This window comes from Heterodontus francisci, chromosome 45, assembly GCF_036365525.1.
Source record: "Heterodontus francisci isolate sHetFra1 chromosome 45, sHetFra1.hap1, whole genome shotgun sequence".
Lineage (NCBI taxonomy): Eukaryota > Metazoa > Chordata > Chondrichthyes > Heterodontiformes > Heterodontidae > Heterodontus > Heterodontus francisci.
The window spans coordinates 4,808,822-4,829,863 of NC_090415.1; the positions used below are offsets into that span (position 1 = coordinate 4,808,822).

Sequence of the window (21,042 nt, forward strand, 5' to 3'; positions counted from 1 at the left end):
CGGGACTGAATTAACAGTGCGTTTCTCCCACCACAATCTGAATCATATATTTTGATTGGAGGTTTTGAATGGGGCGGTCGGTCATAACATCACATACAAACATGCACAAACGGCCAGTCACACAAAAGCACACTCACAGAGAAACACACCAACACAATCAGACTATCACACATGCAAATACTTTTGGCTTCAAAGTCATAACCTTAGAACATAGTAGCATGGTAGGAAGAGTGAGCATTTTATTGGTTTCCATCCATCAGATCTAAATCCTTGATGAACATTTAAGTCTTGAATCATTCCATAAAGCTTTGAGGCAGAACAAGGATGTGTGGTTACATTTACAATTTTTTAACCATTAAGAATTCAACCCTTCAAGCCTGTCCCCCGTTTCAATTCGATCTTGGCCGGTCGGTACCTCAATGTCATTTCCCACCCCAGGTCCATATCCCTTGACTTGTTTACCTCAGAAAAATATCTATCAACCACAGTCTTAAAAGTTACAGTTGGCTCCCAGCCTCACTCCCTTTGACAGGAGCGAGTTCCAACCTTCTACCACTGTTAGTGTGGAAAAAGGCTTCCTGATTTCGAACCTGAATGGGCCAGCTCGAACTGCAATATTTATATCCCCTTATTGATGATTCCATTTTTCCGTATGCACCTTCCAAACCCACGGCCTCTACCACCTAGAAGTACAAGGGCAGCAGATGCACGGGAACCCCACCATCTGCAAGTTCCCCTCCAAGCCACACACCATCCTGGCTTGGAACTACATCGGCCCTTCCTTCACTGTCGCTGGGTCAGAATCCTGGAACTCCCTCCCTCACAGCACTGTGGGTATATCTGCACCAGATGGACTGCGGTGCTTCAAGAAGGCAGCTCACCACCACCGTCTCAAAGGGCAATTGGGGATGGGCAACAAATGTCTTGCCAGTGATGCCCACATCCCATGAATGCATTAAAAAAGTCTAAGTGATACAAATCCTTTGACCAGTTTAAACACCTCGATCAGATCAGCCCTCGCTTTCCTACAATCAATGTGAGCCAATTCTAACTGCGAGTAAAGACTTTTCTTGCAAACAAAAGGAGAAATTTGCAGAAAGCAGTTCGGAAAACAAGCAAAAAGGGACCGTTTCACATTGGCGAATGTTACTTGTTAGGTTAAAATAGAGTTCTTAATTCTTCAATTGGTGCCTTTCATGACGTCAGGAGGGTCCAAGCCAATGAAACACTTTTGAAATAAAGTCACTGTTGCAATGGAGGAAACGCCACAGCGAATGGTGCGCACAGCAAGATCCCACAGTGGTCATGTAATCTTTTCCACTGATATTTGTCGAGGGATAATTACACCTAAAATATGAATACCCCTCCCCCCCACCCCACACCCCACTATGAAATAATGTCATGGCATCATTTACATCCATCTGAGAGGGCAGACTGATCTCCACCAGTTATTTTTAGACTGTGGGCATGGAAATATTTATCACATGAAAACTATGTCGCTTAATCTGTCTGATACAAGTCTGAGTTGAACTGAGTGTTGTTGCATCAAGCAGATTTGGAACTCTGGGCACGGTCTATAAAATGGCATCTGGGCAGTTGCACAAAATGGACGGTATCCCCATCGGCCGCAAGTTAGGCGCCCCCTGCCCGATACCTATTCCCATTCAAGTCAGTGCAACGGAATGCCGGGTGGGCGCCGTGTGGGCGGCCGAGGGGACGGCGCCCATTGTTGCGTCTCCGCCCAGATGAAATTCCGTAACTGTTTCTGAACTGCTCCAATCCCATTAGCAGTCGAAATTCGATTTCAATTAGCTCCAGCACACGGCTACTTTTTGCAGCTTGATCTCTGTTGACAGATGTTGGCGGTGTTGTTACTGGTGAACATCTGGGTTTTCCACCTGCATCGGCAAAATGCTAAAAGGAGGTTGACAGGAAGCACAGGATAAAAAAAAACTAAATCTTGGAAGCCAGTGCACGAGGAACGGGATCACAACAGGTACTCGTTACATGACCAGCCAATATCTACTTCAATTGACTACCTTAAATCTAAATACTGACATATAATGGGAGGCGAGAGTCGTACTGCTCATTACGCTACCACACATAACAACTATCAAGTCCTGAAATATCTTCACACTGTATCTTTCTTCCGAGTACAGTGCACAAAGTATTGTCCAATTAAAAGGTAGTATCGTCATCTATTGCTTCTATATGAGTCACGTCATCAAGCAGTCGTTCTCGAACGTAAATCCTGTATTCTGTGGGTTGGAAATACATCAGGTTATTATTTAAATAATATCATTGGTGCACATCCAAAGCAGAACAAAGACAACGTACAAAGAATAAATATTACATTCATGTATGTGATTCGATCAGAATGCGATTTCAAAGATACTTCGGCCGGACGTTTTCCCTTGTCGGACAGGAGGCATCCACCAATCGAAAAGTCGGTGGCGATCCCGCCCCCTGCCGGGCCTGAAGATCCAGCCCGGATTTTACAGTCCCCAGGCCCTTAATTGGTCTTAGGCCAGATATCCACCTCATTGAGGGTGTTGGGGGTGGTTGGGGCATTGAGGGCGGCCCGATCAGGAGCCCCGCTCCCCCCAACTCCCCAGGCCGTCAGAGAGCCACCTGCTTTTGTCAAGCGGCTTTTCTCAGGCCTGGGACGCCAAGCTGCCAATGGAGATTTCAGCCTGCACGGGGTGCAGTGGGTGCAGAAAGTGATCCCAATAGCGTCACAACGGGTGCAGAGACCCACAAAAGGTTAGGTCTTCTGACTGCATGTTGCAAATGCAGAAAGTAAGAAGTGCACCGACATAAAGTGTGCATCCTACCACGTTTACTCTTGCACGTCTTCGGTTTTCTGAAGTAATACACAAAAAGGACCAGAATCAGGAGAAGGATCACAGTCGCTAAGAACCAGCCGATGATCGTCTTAACATTGGAGGATCCTGGAGTGAGTTTGTAAAAAAAAACACCAATGTAAGTCAGTTTAACGGTATCATTTCAGACATTTCTTGTACGCCAATCAATTGAACATGAAACCCTTTCTTCCCCAAAAAATTCTTGCTGTGAACGTCATCTGTGCCGGGTGCCCAAAAGAGATGCATTCGGATTTTCCCCCCAGTTATAGGCCCCACCCACTTTTCAATTCAATTGGCATCAATGTATTGGTCTCCTGGAGAAAGTACCTTAGACAGAATTGTAACAAGCTCCCAACAACTAATGGGTAAAGCAGGTGAAAACGTTGTCTTTGTGATGGATCAATGCCCTAAGATGGACCCACTGTCTTTACCCATCCGCAGACTCCTCCTGCTCATGTCAATGGCTGATGTCTGCCTCCTGTAAAGCTTATCCCTGACGTGAGATTAGGAGTGTCCTTTTTTATTCGTTCATGGGATGTGGGCGTCGCTGGGCAGGCCAGCATTTATTGCCCGTCCCTAATTGCCCTTGAACTGAGTGGCTTGCGAGGCCATTCAAAGTCAACCCCGTGGCTGTGCGTCTGGAGTCACATATAGGCCAGGCCAGGTCCGGACGGCAGACTCCCTTCCCTAAAGGACAGTAGTGAAGCAGATGGTTGAATGGTCATCATTGGATTAGCTTTGTTTCAAAAAATTTCAGACTTATTCATTAAATTAAAATTTCACGTGATAGGATTTGAACCAATGGCCTCACAACACTAGTCTTGGTCTTTAGCGTATGAGCTCAGGGGCATCACCACCACCTCCCCGTAAGGGATCGGTGTGATATTAACTCTCAAAATGGATTTGGAGATAGACTAGAAAGTGAATGAAACGAGTAAAGAGGCAGAGTGTGTGGTTAATTAGATAGCTCTACCAAGTGTCCTGCACAGACACGATAAAACTCCTTCGATGGTGTGTTAGTCTAAGGTTACAAAGCTTGGACATTTCTGTGTCTTCATTCCCAGAACTGGAAAGATTGCAATCTTCTTATTCATCACCAGTGACTGCAAGCTTATCTCTCTCACAACCATCCTGCCTTCACAGTGCATAGAAAATGTCAACAGCACATGCCCTTACCTGTTCTGCAAAGAAAAAGGGGTCGAATATAAAGTAGGAAAGAATGCGTTCAGCATCATATAAATGATTGGTTTTCTGTACTGTGCCCTATTTCCTATGTTAGTCCACTTTCCCAGACTACCAAGAGGGGTTCAAATAAAGTTAAATGTTAATGAATGATAACAACTCAGCTTTTAGTTTCGAATGGCTAGATTTTAACATTTACCATTCCGGTTGGAAACGTTTTCATGACCTAGAATAACCTTTCATAACCTTACTGAAGCATTCAAAAGTTACTTGAAAAGCAAGAATGGACAAGGTTAGGTGGAGAAGGCAGGGGACCGGGCACTAAGTCAATGGCTCACTCGGAGAGCCGGTGCAGACATGATGGGCTGAACGGCCTCAATTGCCCCTAGTGTAGGTAGGTGGTAGGGGAATATGGGATTACTGTCGGGTTAGTATAAATGGGTGGTTGTTGGTCAGCACAGACTCGGTGGGCCGAAGGGCCTGTTTCAGTGCTGTATCTCTAAATAAAAAATAAATAAACAGTTGGGCCAAATAGCCTGTTCTTATGCGATAGCTTCTATGTAATTCTATGCAATTCAATGTCGCCTTAAATTGAGGGCCTCCCCTCCTGATAAGCCCCGGCAATTCTAAATGCTTGCAATGCAAACCTCACTCACCTCGAACGGCAACGAGAACAGATTCGGTGTAAGTCGAGTTGAGTAATCTTCCATTTACTTGCACTTCGTATGAACAAACATAGCGACCCTCAATACTATCACCGCTGTTGTTTAAGGGAAAGGTGAAGGTAGAATTTGGCATTGACAAACGTTGCACTTGCCTCGATCCACTGGTACCCACTTCCAATAAGTACATCGTGCCATTTGCTGTGCCATTTTGAACCGTGCAGTTAATGAGATTTTTCCCTCCGACTGTGAATAAGTCTATTTTAGGCTTTTGCAGAGGATCTGTTTCGAAGAACACGCGGATGAATGAAAGTTCCGCAGACACGTCGGCAAGCATGTAATTATACCGTTATACTCGAAATTAATGTACATTAGAAAGCCAAAACAGCCCGCCGCTCTCTGCAGGCGAGGTGAACCAACTGTGCCTGCCCTTAACTAATGTGGCTGAAGGTCTGTGAGTGGGCATGACCACATTAACCATCATGCTCAGCAAGGAATTATCCGACAGTGCTGAGATCAGAATTGTGTTTTCAACCCTTTGAAAAAATAAACCTACTGAACTTGCCGAACTGAGAGGCTAACAATGTTATCGTAAGGGAACAGAGATAGCGCAGGTGAAGAGAATGACATCGGTATTTGTATTTCTGAAGAATAGATCTTGGAGACTGTGCAACTTAGATAAGATGGGGCCTCGCGTTCTAACAAATTCTACAAGTATCGTTATCTGGAAGATTGACTACAAGCAGCTTCCTGAGATTAAAAAGTACAGAAAGAAAGGTGAGCAACTTTGTGGGCGGGTTCAAACCCCGCGGTTTAAACAAAGACCTCAGAATATAATTGAGTTACGTGTTTTTTTAAGGGAAACGTCATAGCCTGTCAATATAATAACCCAGGCCCATGCCCTGAAAAGGGGTACAAAAGGCTGCATTCATCAGAGACCTTTACTGCAGTCAAGAGGCAGGATCCCAACAGGTGTTGGAAGGAGCATCTGCAATTGACAGGCGCTGGCCACTTCAGCTTATTGCAAGACGAATTATTGGCAACACAGTTGAGCATTCTGACCCTGGATCTTGTTGAAGCTTTTATTTGTTGGGAGTAAAGGAATGAGCAGCTTTTAAAAATTATTTTCTTTCTCAAACTGTTAAACATGTCATCATTTTCTCTAATCAATTTAAATTTTCCATAAATATCTTAAACCGGTGCCCGTTTTTAAATCCATACAAATAAATTAACCTTATTAAGCACAACAACTTTTCGATTGAGTCTTCAATTTGTTCCCGCACAATTCGCAGGTCAGAAGGAACCTGCCTGACTGAGTGTTTGAAAAGAATAATGCTTAAATCCTTCCTGTTAAACTTACCACATGCCATGTCTCTTAAATGTCTCACATACTGTATCCAAAAATGTTATTATGTGAAACAGATCTAATTTGCATTTGAATTAATCAATTTCTGTTTCCTTTTTACCCCTTACAATACAAGAGAGGCTACATCTCAGAAGTACTTAATTGTCTATAAAATGCGTTGGACGTGCATAAATTCCGAAGGGATGACACTGAAAGGCAAGTTTTATTCCTTGTTCTTTCTCCCCTCCCTCCTTTCTTTGAAACTGACACTTCTAGTGACCACAATCGCCCTCAGCATTCAAACGTGGGAAAATTGTGGACCGCAATGAGTAAATGATTAGGTGACACCATTCGAGGGATCCAGACATTTTATCGAACAAATGTATGGTGTTATGAAAGTACTTCTGGTTTTTTTTTGAAAAAGTGTCACGGAGGAAGAGACTCAATTCTTGATGAATGTTTAAACAGTCAAGCCAGCTGAAGGAGAAGGGAATTCCCAGGGAAGGAGAGAAGACGACAACCCAGCTCAGCTTTCCAGCACCTCTCTAAAAGACCCTGAGAAGTCCACTGTGTCAACTCATCTCGCCACCCATCTTTGAAGAAAAACCTGCTAAATTATTTCTCAAAGCTGCCTGAAAAGAACTGTTGGAACAGATCCCAGTGACCCGTCTGTGTGTACTCGGAGGCCAGATTATGTGCCAGTTTTGGAACACAACAATCTCATCTGCTGTTTTCTTCAAGAATTAGCACGTATTACGCTCAAGTGGTTTTCTTTTTTGTCTGTAACAGAGCTCTGAATAAAAATCCCTTTTATTTTTCCAGTTAACCAGTGTATGCGTGAGTGTGTGACTGTGAGGGGCTATGGCAAAAAGGGAACTTTAAAATTTCAATCTGTGTGTTTATATTTTTCTTCATTACTGGTTTAGAGTTGTTTTATAATAAACTGAAAATGTTATAGCTCATTAAAGAAACCTGGTTAGTGTGTTCAATTCTGGGAAAAATAGAATATAAGATTGATGATATCAGTAAGTGGGAAAATTTAAATATATACTGTGACCTGTGGCGAGTAGAACTCGAATAGACAGTGCACTCCTCGCGCCTCAGTCTTGACACAACTAAATTCAATTCACTCAATTCTGCCCCAATAAATGGCACGGAACAAGGAACACAGCTTAGGTGGATGTGAACAGCTGCATGGTATGACTGGAAGAAATGCAGGGGACTTCTCTCTCTGCCCCGGGGAACAGCATTTATCCTGTGCCCGACATCAGCAAAGCGGGTGACGCAGTTTGCCTACCACGTTATTCGTGGTGGGATCTTGCTGTGCGCAACAGAGCTGTTTCCTTCCCCGCATTGCCGAAGTGGCTGAACTTGGAAGTTACTGAATGGGCTGCAACATGTGTTTGGGAAGCCCTGAGATTGTGAGAGGTCCTTGATATAAAAGACAATTTATGTGTCCCTTCTTTTCTTTTGCCTTTTTTTTCTGCCCTACATTTTCGTTCTCTCTCTCTCTCTCTGTCTTCCTGTCTTCCCTTCCTGCTTTCTTCCTTTCAATCTTCCTGCCTTTCATTCCATAATTCGTTCATTCTGCCCTTTTTATATATATATATATATATTGCTCTCCTTTCCACCTTTCCTGCAAGATTATTTCATAGTTGGCATCTATGCAGTGTGATCTTCATATGCATGAAAATATATAGCCTTCTCACCTGTTACAGCGATGTACACGGAGGCATTGAGAGAAGAATTTAGGTATCGTCCAGAAAGTTGGTTTCCATACTTGCAGCTGTACATCCCAGCATCCTTCTCAGTTAAATTGGTCAATTGAATGGTGGCGGAATTGACTCCTTGCTGGAGGTCTCGGTGGGTCAGGTAAACGTTATTGATGTAAAAGTCAATTCCTCGGCTTGTGTTTCGTTCTCCGATGGTGCAATTTATAATAACCGACTCCCCTTTCAGAAATACGTTGTAGCTGGGTTCCAAAAGTATTGTCGGCTTGATCCCTGAGACAAAACAGCATTGTAGAGGGGAATCAATGAAAACACAAACATGCACCAATTCCAATCTTCATAGCTGACTATCACAGAGAGAGGGGGGACAGAGATAGAGGGGACACAGAGATAGGGGGACAGAGAGAGAGGGCGGACAGGGAGCGAAAGGGGAGGGAGAGAGAAAGAGAGGGGACAGAGAGAGAGGGGGACACAGAGAGCGTGGACGAGACAGAGAGGGGGCGGAAGCACAGAGGGGGAAACACAGGGAGAGAGAGACAGAGAGAGATCACTCCTGACTGATGGATATCTATCTGGAATACTCCACATCATTACAACAAGTGTGCGGGAAAATATTGACTACTTGTGCAAGCAAATAATGCCAGCCATCTCATGAAATCAGTGTCTAACATCATGATGAGAAAATAAGTCAATAAATTAGTCTTCTCGTTTGAAGCTTCTTCACAAAAATGCGCATTTGTTGTCGTTTTAATTCATAATAAGATAAATATTGAATGCCACTATCTTTCTGAAATTGCCTATGTCATTTGGTGATACAGAACTTGAGTATTGCTGAAACCAGAGACATTTGTCAAAGCTTTCCATCTTGCACTCATCAGGACAATTCGCAAGAATGCCAATGTAAGGGAGAGCAACAACTTTATCCTGTATGAGAAGAGAGTGCTGATCGGTTGGCAAGTGGATTCTGATTGGTGGAGGTGTTGCCATGGAGAATGCACCAGTTTATGGTGACTGACAGTTACCTGCCCAGCTTTACTTGAAATTTAAACCAGGCATCTTGACCCTGATTGGTCAAGGCATTGCCCTGAGGAATGAACCAGCGAATGGCTGTCACTTATTTTGTTTAGCTGCAACAGGCGCAATGTGTGCACATGTTCTTTCTGTCTGCAAAGAGCAGGGCCCTGTGTATTAATATATGCAGCTTCCAGTACGCGCAGATGCACCACATTTCGAGCCCGACTGATGATCTTAAACTGGTTGTCAGCGTAATTCTTAGCACACTGAGGATTATTTAGCAAATGTTGTGCAATCGCAGAATCACATCTAATGTTGGACACTATGTTTTGCATACCGCAAGCACAGGCTGGTTGGGCACGGTTTGTACCTTGCCCATTGCGAACAGCGGAAGGGACATGTTTGACACAATCCACCAGTCTTTGTGATGTACGGCCAATATGCCAAGCATCGCCCTGGCATTGAAATTCATGTACTGCAATACTGGTGCATTCTCCATGGCAACGTCTCTACCAGTCAGAGTCCACTTGCCAACCAATCAGTACTCTTTTCTCACACAGTATAAATCTGCTGCTTTCCCTTACATGAGTATTCTTGCGGACTGTTCTGATGAGCGCAAGATGAATAGCTTCTCCAAAATGTCTCTGTGTACCACGATGCTTTGAAAATGGCACCATTTTGTTCCCCACGGTAAAACTGTCAATTAGGATGGGAATATTTTAGAATGGCACTGCCCTTACCGGAACAAATGACACTGGCATCCTCTCCGTGATGGCAGTTGTGCTGACCCCAAAACCTGGACGTGCAGTACCACAGCACCGATTCATCTCCGCGGCAGGCGACATCGTCCAACCATATGGGTCCGGCGCCCCTTCCGAAGCGAGCGTGCGTTGGCGCGGCGACAGCGTTTCCGCACCCCAGAGCACTGCAGACAACTTTGGCGTCCAGCAATCCCCACTGGTCATCACAGATGGTCCCCCAGCTGTCGCCGAAGGAGATCTCCACTCGGCCCTCACAAGGGTTACTCCCGTTCACCAGTCGCTGCTCCATGCTTTCTGTTCGGGTGATAAAAGAGGTGTTACACTCCAGGCCATTCGGCCCATCGAGTCCACGCCAGCTCTCCACGGAGCTGTGCAGTCAGTCCCACTCCCCGGCTCAACCCCTTACCCCCTGCAAGTCTATTTCTCTCAGCTGGCCATCCAACTTCCTTTTGAAGTCTGTGATCATCTCTGCTTCCACCCTGCCCTTGTGGGCAGCGAGTTCCAGGCCATTAGCACCTACTGCATTAAAAAGTGCTTCCTCATATTCCCCCTGCATCTTTTGTCCAAGACTTTCAATCTGTGTTAATGGGAACAGCTTCTCCTTGTCTAGTCTAGGTAAGCTTGTCATAAACTTGTACACGTCTAATAAATCTCCCCTCAATCTCCTTTGTTCTAAGGGGAACAAGTCCAGCTTTTCCAACCTAACCTTGTAACTGAAATCCCCCCCCATCCCTGGAACCATTCTGGTAAACCTCCTCTGCACCCTCTCAAGGACCCTCACCTCCTTCCTGAAGTGTGGTGCCCAGAACTGGACACAATTCTCCAGCTGGGGCCCAGCCAGAGCTTCATAAATGTTCAGCATAACCTCCCTGCTTTTGTACTCTGTGCCTCTCCTTACGAATCCCAAGATCCCCTCTGCTTTACTGACCACTTTCTCAATATGCCCTGCCACCTTCAAAGATCGATGCACAGGCACCCCCAGGTCCCTCTGTTGCTGCACACACTCTTTGGGACTGTGCCAATGTATATACATTGCCTCTCCCTCTTCCTTCTGCCAAAATGCGTCGCCTCACGCCCGCCAGTGTTAAAGTCCACCTGCGACCACTCTGCCCATTCTGCTGGCCTCGCACTGTCCCCTTGCAGGGGGTTTCTATGGGGCATCTCCAACTCGTCCAACTGTTTGTTCCTTATCGAAGCCTTTCCCCAGTTGCCCGAACACTCTGAGGTTGAAATTCGTCTTGGGCTGGAGCCTATCGGCCGCCTATAATACATCCCACCCGCCTTTCAGCTCCATTGACGTCCAATGGGTGAGCGGTCAATCCCCAGCAGTGGCAATATCGGGTGGTATTGGACCGGCTGCCCATTCGGAGCGGCAGTACCATCAACAACAATGGACTGGGATACACCTTCGGGTGGTCTAATGGGAACTTGATGCACTGCTGCCCAAGACGAATACCAACCTCCGAATTTGAATTTCACATCACACACTAATACTTGTGGTAGTTAGAACGCAGAAACCAGACGCACCAGCTCGGCTGAACAGCAGAGCGGACGCAAAATGAGCAGTCAGGATCCGTGCTGTACCGGCCGCCCAATAATCAATTCCACTGAAGTCAGTTAAGCGGACTATTGGCTAAACCACGTAACAGGCAGCCGATGGGAAACTGCCCATTTTGCACCCACTGCCCAACACCTCTCCCTAATCCACAGGGACCAACACCATTCAGCCACGCCCATTTCAAAGCCATTCCCCGCTTAGCTCCATCCGATGAACTGCAACGGAAGGAGAAGTTATTCGTGGTGTGTAAATGAGTGCCCAATTTTTTTTTCTGTTGTAGCTGCAATCCCAGAAGGCCTCGGGCATCTCTCGACATTGGAGAGAGAGAGAGAGAGAGAGAGAGAATTGCTAATGTATCGCTTGATGATCACCACAAGGGGAAGGTAGATCACCATGAATGACCATAGCCAGTCGGGGGAATTGAACCCACACTGTCAGCATTGCCTTGATATCACCCTCTCGCTAACTGATGAAGTGTCCCATTTGATCCCGCCTATTCTACACGATTACTCAAAGTTAAAATTGCTCCCCTTATAAGCAAGAAATCATGGAAAATGCAATGCCACCCACTGTCTATCCCCATGCACGACAAAATAATACCCCCAAAACCTGAACAGGATTAGAGTGGTCCTCCACAATTGTCGCTAAAATAAACACAAAACGCTGCTGAGGCTGGAAATGTGAGAACAAAAGGGAAAGGTGTTTTAATAGGGCAAGGGGGGTAGGAGAGAGTATATAACAAAGCAGTCATGGGACAAAGGCAGAGAGCGTGTTAATGCTTGTGGTGAAAGACTGAATACCAGCTGGGCCACATGACTGTAGATGCGCTCGTGACCATTCCTGAATGTCCGATTTCACTGTCATTATTGAAGTCGCCTACCTGCGATGGTTATTGAAAGGGCTTCGCTTTGGGTCGAGTTGTACCCTCGTCCCACTATCGTCGTTCGGTACGCACAAGTGTAATCCCCTTGATTGGCCATGCTTGTATTTGCAATGGTAAACTCGGCTACAAAGTCCCGCACAGACATCCGAGCATTGGCCAAAAGACCATCTTGGTAGAGGTGGAAGTCACGCGTGCGGTACGGTTTCGGGGCTGTGCACAAGATAGTGAGCAATTGGCCCTGTGGAAACTTCTCGAATTCCGTGTTCATGGAGATAATGGGTCTTTCCACGCTACCTGAAAGAGAACACAGGTGAATGGTATGCCGGGAAAAGCTGTTTTTACACACACTGCCTGAAATGGGTGCAGCAAGGCAGCCCAAGCAACTTACATCTCTCAGCTCGACATTGCGTTGAGCACTCCGGATTCTCAATCTGGGGGAACAGACTGAGAACGGGATTTCAAAAGCGGGAAGGCGATGACACTGTGGTTTGGATGCAGTGGGGCCAGGAGATGCAGGAATCGAGAGCTGGAATCCAGGAATCACAGGCACCGCTCGCTGGAGCTGATGCACTGGTGGAAAGGTGTCACTACAGATCACACTTCACAGAGTGGTTTTGTTATAAATGTGCAAGCAGGAATGTATGATAGAATACGGAAGAGAGACAGAATGGCCCCAAACTGAGGAGTAAATTATGTCTTCAAATCATGTTCGAAATAAACAAACGCCTACAACCCATTGGCATTTGTTGTCAATTATCTTAGAGTCATAGAGATATACAGCACAGAAACAGGCCCTTCGGCCCACCGTGTTTGTGCCAGCCATCAAGCACCTACCTATACTAATCTCATTTTCCAGCACTTGGCCCGTAGCCTTGTATGCTATGGCATTTAAAGTGCTCATCTAAATACTTCTTAAATGTTGTGAGGGTTCCTGCCTCGACCACCCCTTCAGGCAGTGCGTTCCAGATTCCAACCACCCTCTGGGTGAAAAGATTGCTCCTCAAATCCCCTCTAAACCTCCTGCCCCTTGCCTTCAATCTATGCCCCCTGGTTATTGGCCCCTCCGCTAAGGGAAAAAAGTTTCTTCCTATCTAACCTATCAATGCCCCTCATAATTTTGTCCACCTCAATCAGGTCCCCCCTCAGCCTTCTCTGCTCTAAGGAAAACAACCCTAGCCTTTTCAGTCTCTCTTCATAGCTGAAATGCTCCAGCCCAGGCAACATCCTGGTGAATCTCCTCTGCACCCTCTTCAGTGCAATCACATCCTTCCTATAGTGTGGTGCCCAGAACTGTACACAGTACTCCAGCTGTGGCCTAACTAGCGTTTTACATAGCTCCATCATAATCTTGCTGCTCTTATATTCTATGCCTCGGCTAATAAAGGCAAGTATCCCATATCCCTTCCTAATCACCTTATCGACCTGCGCTGCAGCCTTCAGTGATCTCTGGACAAGTACACCAAGATCCCTCTGACCCTCTCTACTTCCTAGGGTCCTACCATTCATTGTATGTTCCCTTGCCTTGTTGGTCCTCCCAAAATGCATCACCTCACACTTCTCAGGATTAAACTCCATTTGCCACTGCTCTGCCCATCTTACCAGCCCATCTATATCGTCCTGTAATCTAAGGCTTTCCTCCTCACTATTTACTACACCACCAATTTTCGTGTCACCTGCGAACTTACTGATCATACCTCCTATATTCACGTCCAAATCATTAATAAAACTCTGCCCTCTCGTCACTGACCCTCCTGACGGTCAGCAAGCTTCCTCCACGTCTATTCTCTGACAAGCCCTGACAATCCTGAACACCTCGATTAACTCGGCCCCTTCACCTTCTCTGCTCCAAGAAGAGCAATACCAGCTTCACCAGTCTCTCCACATTTACTGAAGTCCCCGAATCCCTGGGACCATTCCTGTCAACCTCCCTCCGCACCCTCTCCAAAGCCTCGGCATCCTTTCGAAAGTCTGCGGTGTCCTAGAATTGGGGCACAATCCTCCAGCTCAAGCACAAAACCACATTCCCTTGCCCAAGCTAACATTGTGATAAATCTCCTTTGAGGCCTCGCCAAAGGCCTGTCATTCTGTGCAGTGTTCATCGCATGATGTATCCTGGTTGAACATGCATTTCAGAAGTGAAAATGAATTCAGAAGGACAGTATTTGAATGGGCGACTCACTTGCGATTGTTACCTTGACCCGGTCGCTGTGAGTTGACGAGTACAGCTTGCTTTTGATCAGCACTTGGAACATGCAGGTGAAGAAGCCTTCCTGGTGCAAGGTTACATTTTGCACAGTTAAGACGGCGCTGGATGCTGAGATCGGCCCCACAGAGGTAACAGCACCAGACTCCCCGACTTTGTAGAGGTAAAATGTTATCACCGCAAAGACGCTGGAGGAGGAGCATCGGAAATTTGCGGCTTCACCTTGAACAAATGCGGCGGACAAGCGCAACACGGAAATCGACGGCCTCTGCAGTTTATCTGCATCGAAAGAAGAGAGTGAGCTGGTGGCCCCGATCAAACCGTACCATCATGGGCCAAGTGTAAAATGGGCAGGGGCCGCATCTGTCGCCCATTCTAAATCCCGCCCAATAGTGAAGTCAATGCAACTGAATATCTAGTGAGGACTGGAGCAGAGGGCAAGATGAATTTCCCACCCATTCAGAAATATAACATAACCACACGCATCAGCCATTTCCCTTCCATGTTTTTAATCACCAAGAGCATATTGGGAATGGAGATGTACATGACTGAAGCACATCTCGTGGATTGTGACAAAAGGCATCGCTTGAAAGTTATTCAGAGAATATCTGTCAATCGAGTAATTTTGGTTACATCTTAACATGTGAATATTATCATCACGATACTGACTAGGGGGTTCTGGATAGAAGATTGGTTAGCCAACAGGAAACAGAGAGTGGGCATCAATGGGTCATTTTCTGGTTGGCAGGATGTAATGAGTGGTGTGTCACAGGGATCAGTGTCGGGGTCTCAACTTTTTACCATTTATATAAATGACTGGGATGAAGGGACTGAAGGTATGGTTGCTAAATTTGCTGAAGACACAAAGATAGGTAGGAAAGTCAGTTGTGAAGAGGACATAAGGAGGCTACAAAGGGATACAGATAGGTTAAGTGAGAGGGAAAAGATCTGGCAAACGTAGCCCGAGTGGGAAAATGCGAAATGGTCCATTGTGGCAGGAGGAATGAAAAAGAAGCATATTATCTAAATGGTGAGAGATTTGCAGAGCTCTGAGATGCAGAGGGATCTGGGTGTCCGGGTGCATGAGTCACCAGAGGTTAGTATGCAGGTACTGCAAGTAATTGGGAAAGTTAATAGAATGTTGTCGTTTATCTCGAGGGGAATTGAATATAAAAGTAGGGAGGTTATGCTTCAGTTCCACAGGGAATTGGTGAGACCACATCTAGGGTACTGTGTGCAGTATTGATCTCCTTATTTAAGGAATTATGTAAGTGCATTGGAGGCAGTTCGGAGAAGGTTTACTCGACTAATACCTGGAATGGGTGGGCTGTCTTATGAGGAAAGGTTGGACAGGCTAGGCTTGTATCCGCTGGAGTTTAGAAGAGGAAGAGGCGACTGAACTGAAACAGATAAGATCCTGAGGGGTCTTGACAGGGCGGATGCGGAAAGGATGTTTCCCCTTGTGGGAGAATCTCGAACTAGGGGGTCAATGTTTACAAATAAGGGTCGCCCATTGAAGACAGTGGGTCATGCGACTTCAGAGATCTCTTCCTCAAAAGGCGGTGGAAGCACAGTATGTTTGAATGTCTGTCTTGGCAAGGACCACCAAGAACAACAAAAGCAACAACTTGGGATAGAAATTGGACTCAGTTGCGTGCACAAAATGGGCATAGAGAAGGGTGAGGGCCCTGGAGGGGTTTGACAGCAAGAATGAGCACAGGCAGGGGAAAATCAGGATTATCACATCAGCCACCCTTACACGCCTCGTCTTACAGGCAATTCTATTGTCCTCAATTGGACTGACAGCCAGGCGGCGTGTTTAACTGACGGAGGGTGTGGTGCAATCTCAAAAGTCAAAAGTCTCGTCCACAATATCTTACCCAGAGGGAATCCTGAATTGGGAAGCGACAGGGAAGAACGAAAGAATTCATTCTCACTTCATGCAAATGGATGGGGGCATCTGTGGAGCCCACGTAAAAGTGACGCAAACGGGGGTTACAGACTGAAAATTCATGGCGGGATGTGTCACTCAGTGGGCAGTCACCATTCGGCCTTCCGCTATGCACAGTGCCTGAAGTCTAGTGGCATTGCAGACAACGGAATCAAACACCAGGTCTGGCATCAAAAGGATTGGGGGTGGCGCTGATCTGAATATCGCCTGTTTTGCATCACCGCATGTGACAAATTACAGCCCTTCCAAATATTAATTTGCCTGCCACTACTATTTGCTTCCCAAAGGCTTCCATGAAGTTCTGAGTCCGACGCCTTTCGCACATTCAAACACCAAACTGGATCGTGCACCCTCCAGTCCTTGATGCTGCAGTAACCCGAGGGAACTCACAAATAGGCTTCCATTATGCCCGTCTCAAGGGGCATCGAGCTCCTTACCAGCGGGGCTGAAAATGGACTTTGGTAGCCATGCAGATCACCCTGATTGGAGCTCTGAAGGGATGCCTCTCCTTACCTGTCACGGTCACCTTCACCCGGTCGCTCTCCGTCGAGTTGTGGAGCTTCCCCGAGCGCTTTAGCTGAAACAAGCAGGCGTAATGTCCATCGTCAGCATATGTGATGTTGGCGATGGAAAAGGTCACAGCGAAGCCCGCCATTGGCACGGCCTGGTAGGTCACCGAGGTTGCCCCGTCAATCTTGAGCAAGAGGAAGATGGCCCCGGTGAAGACTGTGGAGGCCGTGCACCTAACGCTGACAAACTCTCCAATGGAATATTTGCCAGAGTCTCGGAAGAGCTGAATATTTGGTTTGGTTGGCTTTTCTAGAATGAACGGGAGGGAGGGAGATTAAATTAGCCAATGAAGTGTTGCAAAATCACATAACCACAGAACGAGGCCACTCAGCCTACCGTGCCGAGGTGAGAACACCTTGAAAGAACGATTGAATTGTTCCCACACTTGCTCCCACTGCCCACGCTTTCCAACATAGCCTCACTATCAAGGCAGGATTTATCCGAGTATGCCATCAAGGAGCCACTAGCCGAACTAAAGACAGTGGGAATCGGTGGGAAAACTCTCCACTGGTTGGAGTCATTGCGAGCACAAAGGAGGATGGTTGTGGTTGTCGGAGGTCAGTCATCTCAGTCCCCAGGACATCACAGCAGGAGTTGCTCGGGGTGGTGTCCTAGGCCCAACCATCGAAAGGTCAAAAGTGGGGATGTTTGCTGACCATTGGACAAAGATCAGCACCATCTGCGACTCCTCAGATACTGAAGGTACTACTGTGTAGAAATGCAGCAAGACCTGGACAATATCCAGGCTTGGGCTGATAAGTGGCAAGTAACATTCGTGCCACACAAGTGCCAGGCAATGACCATCTCCAACAAGAGAGAATCTAACCATCTCCCCTTGACATTCAATGGCATTACCATTGCTGAATCCCCACTATTAAAATCGTGTGAGTTACCATTGACCAGAAACTGAACTGGAGTAGCCATATAAATACCGTGGCTACAAGAGCAGGTCAGAGGCTGGGAATGCTGTGGTGAGTAACTCACCTCCTGACTCCCCAAAGCCTGTCCACCATCTACAAGGCACAAGTCAGGAGTGTGATGGAATACTCTCCACTTGCCTGGATGGGTGCAGCTCCAACAACACTCAAGAAGCTCGACACCATCCAGGACAAAGCAGCCCGCTTGATCGGCACCCCATCCACAAACATTCACTCCCTCCACCACCGACGCACAGTGTCAGCAGTGTGTACCATCTACAAGATGCACTGCAGCAACTCACCAAGACTCCTTAGACAGCACCTTCCAAACTCGCGACCTCTACCAACTAGAAGGACAAGGGCAGCAGATACATGGGAACATGACCACCTGCAAGTTCCCCTCTGAGCCATCCTAACTTGGAACTATATCGTCGCTCCCTCACTGTCACTGGGTCAAAATCCTGGATCTCCCTTCCTAACAGCACTGTGGGTGTACCTACCCCACATGGACTGCAGCGGTTCAAGAAGGCAGCTCACCATCACCTTCTCAAGGGCAGTTGGGGATGGGCAATAAATGCTGGCCTGGCCAGCGACGCCCACATCCCATGAACAACTAAACAAAAAAAGCCTACTGGCTCAAACCTAGACGATCACTTACCTATCACAGTGATCTTGACTCTGTCACTCATGGTGGAATTGTACAACTTTCCCCTTCTCTGTAACTGATACATGCAGGTGTAATATCCGCTCTGGCTCATGTTGATGTTTTTGACAGTGAATGTGACGTTGGAATACTTTGCTTCTGCCACCAAGGAACTCACAGAGGTGGACTCGCCGAGTTTTTGCAATTGAAATGTTCCTCCCTTGTAGTAATTGGGCGAGGCGCATTGAATGCTGAAAGACTCCCCTTGAGCAAATATACTGGATGTCCTTAACACATCTATTTCTGGGCTTTGTAACTGATCTGGGTCAAAAGAAAATACAGTGAATCGAAAATCTGTATCGCACCGCAATGGCATATAAATCAATAGAGGCATAATATCAGGTGTCATTGCCACAAAGAGTATACTCTGCTCATTATAATGACAGTAAGGAGTTCTTTCATCATCATTTCACTGGATGTAAGTTGTTCACTGCAGGTCAACGTTAACCTGACACGAACACTTCTCAAATGAACAGTTAAAAATGGGAGACGTTGTGCAGTGCCTGTCACCACATCCTGAAATGCGGAACAGCCCATGAAATACATTTTGTTGGACTTGTATCTTTATAATGGTACATTTATAAAGCTCTGGTTGGGCGCCAATTGGAGCATTGCGTCCAGTTCTGGTCACCACACTTCGGGAAGCAGGTGAGGGTCCTTGAGAGGGTGCGGAGGAGATTTACCAGAATGGTTCCAGGGACGAGGGATTTTAGTTACAAGGTTAGGTAGGAAAAGCCGGGTTTGTTCTCCTTAGGACAAAGGAGATTGAGGGGAGATTTAGTTGAGGTGGACAGGATTATGACATTAGACAAGGTAGACAAGGAAAATGGCTCTGTGACTCTATGCAATGGAGGGAATGGCAGAAAGATGCGACCAGAGGGCAGACGGGTCCTCAGTGCGATGTCTCGTGCAGGTGACCGCATCTCCGTTACGATATGTGGCACTACCCGCTGGAGGCAGTGCCCACGACTAATGTCCACCCTCTCGCCATGCCTACTTCCACCCTTCCCTTCCACAAGGCAGATACGCACCTGAACAAATGACGCCAGCATCGTTCTTCTGTCGGCAGGTCCGGGGGCTGATCGTCTGGATCGGGCAGGACCACAGGAATAACTCGGACCCATTGCACCGGACGTTGTCCAGCAAAATCGGGCCTGCCCCTTCTCCAAACTGGCCACCGGAAATGGCCGATTGGCCAAACCCACATCCGACCTGATTGCAAACAACCTGGACATCCAGAATGTCCCACCCGGAATCACAGATAGTGCCCCAGGTGCCATTGTAGTAAGCCTCGACTCTACCCGAACAGGAATTGGGCCCATCCACCAGTCGAAGTTTAGCGTTATCTGAAAAACCACAAGGAATACAAGATTAATGACCCTAAAAAGCATGACAGAAATTCACTGAAATGTATGCCGTTTGCCCTGTTGCGTAATCCAAAAAGATGGGGACGAATGACATGGCATGGTATGAATTATATACAATTCACAGCACACAAAAATCAACCATTCGGCCCAACAGCTCCATGCCAGCCCTTATACACCACCTGAGCCTCCTACCACCCTCTTCATCTAACGCTAACTGCATATCCTGCTATTCCCTTCTCCCCAGCTTTTCCCAAAGTGCATTTCTACTATTCTCCTCAACCAACCCATGTTAGGAGAGTTCCACTTTCTCGGCATTCCCTTGGCCAAGCAGATTGTCCTGACCTCTGCAAGTCTGACCCCGAGCTTCCAGTTGCTTTCACCACCCTCCTCTCGCGTGCCCACATGTCCGCCCTTGGCCTGCTGCAGTGTCCCAGCGAGCCTCAAAACAAGCTCAAGGAACATCACCTCACATTCCAAGTGGGCACTATGCAGCCTTCTTGACTCAACATTGAGTTCAACAATTTCAGAGCATGACTTTTTTTCTGAAACGGGTTTTTCTTTTGCTTTTGGATAGAGCTGTTCATTATTCTGCCATTAACACTCTCTCTGGACTAATACTTTGTCCTTTGTCACAACTATTAGCACTCCATTTGCTCTGTGACATCTCTGTCATTTAATCTCTCCTGCTCTCTGCCCTATCCCTTTTTTTCCTTCTTCCCTGCTCACCCTTTCACTTTGACACTTTCTGTTTCTCCTGTCCTGAATTCTTGGCCGGATTTATTAGTGACTATCTCATACTCATGGCCCTGGGCTTAAGATTTCACGGAAAGCGAAAATATTTTCTCAGGGTCTACCCTACGGAGCCCCTTGCTATCTTTCTTTAAGGGACAGCCTCTAGTATGTCACCCCTTGACCTCCTCTTTGTCAGGAAAAAAAAGGATTCCAACTTGCGCTGATAGTTTGAACCTCTCGAACCTCAATGATCTGGAATCAAACATGAGTTAAATTGTGATGAAGTGATTTTTTTTCTTTCTCTTTCACAAGGAAACGTTTTCCACTCCTTCGCGTCACCAGAATATAGGAACAAAGGAGCAGGAATAGATCATTGAGACACTCGAGTCTGTTCTGCATTTTTGTTTTTATTCTGCCATGGGATGTGGGCATCGCTGGCAAGGCCATGCATTCGATGCCCATCCCTAATTGCCCTTGAACTGAGTGCCTTTGCCAGGCCATTTCAGAGGGCAGCGGGGAGGCAACCACATTGCTGTGAGTCTGGAGTCACATATAGGCCAGACTGGGCAAGTTCAGCCCTGGGTAGCTACCAGTGTGCGC

At 46.7% G+C, this 21,042-nt stretch overlaps 1 protein-coding gene across 1 annotated transcript in view; it reads right to left on the minus strand.

Annotated features, from left to right (window-relative positions):
* Positions 1-217: 217 nt before the first annotated feature.
* The window catches only part of LOC137356161 (deleted in malignant brain tumors 1 protein-like), a 33,515-nt gene continuing 12,690 nt past the window's right edge, over positions 218-21,042 (minus strand). The window contains exons 7-16 of the mRNA XM_068021975.1: positions 19,375-19,689; positions 18,299-18,604; positions 16,667-16,972; positions 14,179-14,481; positions 11,997-12,293; positions 9,538-9,852; positions 7,763-8,056; positions 4,703-4,990; positions 2,835-2,951; positions 218-2,258 (exon numbers count right to left, since the gene is read on the minus strand). Coding sequence (XP_067878076.1) covers positions 2,179-2,258; positions 2,835-2,951; positions 4,703-4,990; positions 7,763-8,056; positions 9,538-9,852; positions 11,997-12,293; positions 14,179-14,481; positions 16,667-16,972; positions 18,299-18,604; positions 19,375-19,689 — 2,621 coding nt within the window. The 3' untranslated portion in view covers positions 218-2,178. The remainder of the gene's footprint in view (positions 2,259-2,834; positions 2,952-4,702; positions 4,991-7,762; positions 8,057-9,537; positions 9,853-11,996; positions 12,294-14,178; positions 14,482-16,666; positions 16,973-18,298; positions 18,605-19,374; positions 19,690-21,042) is intronic.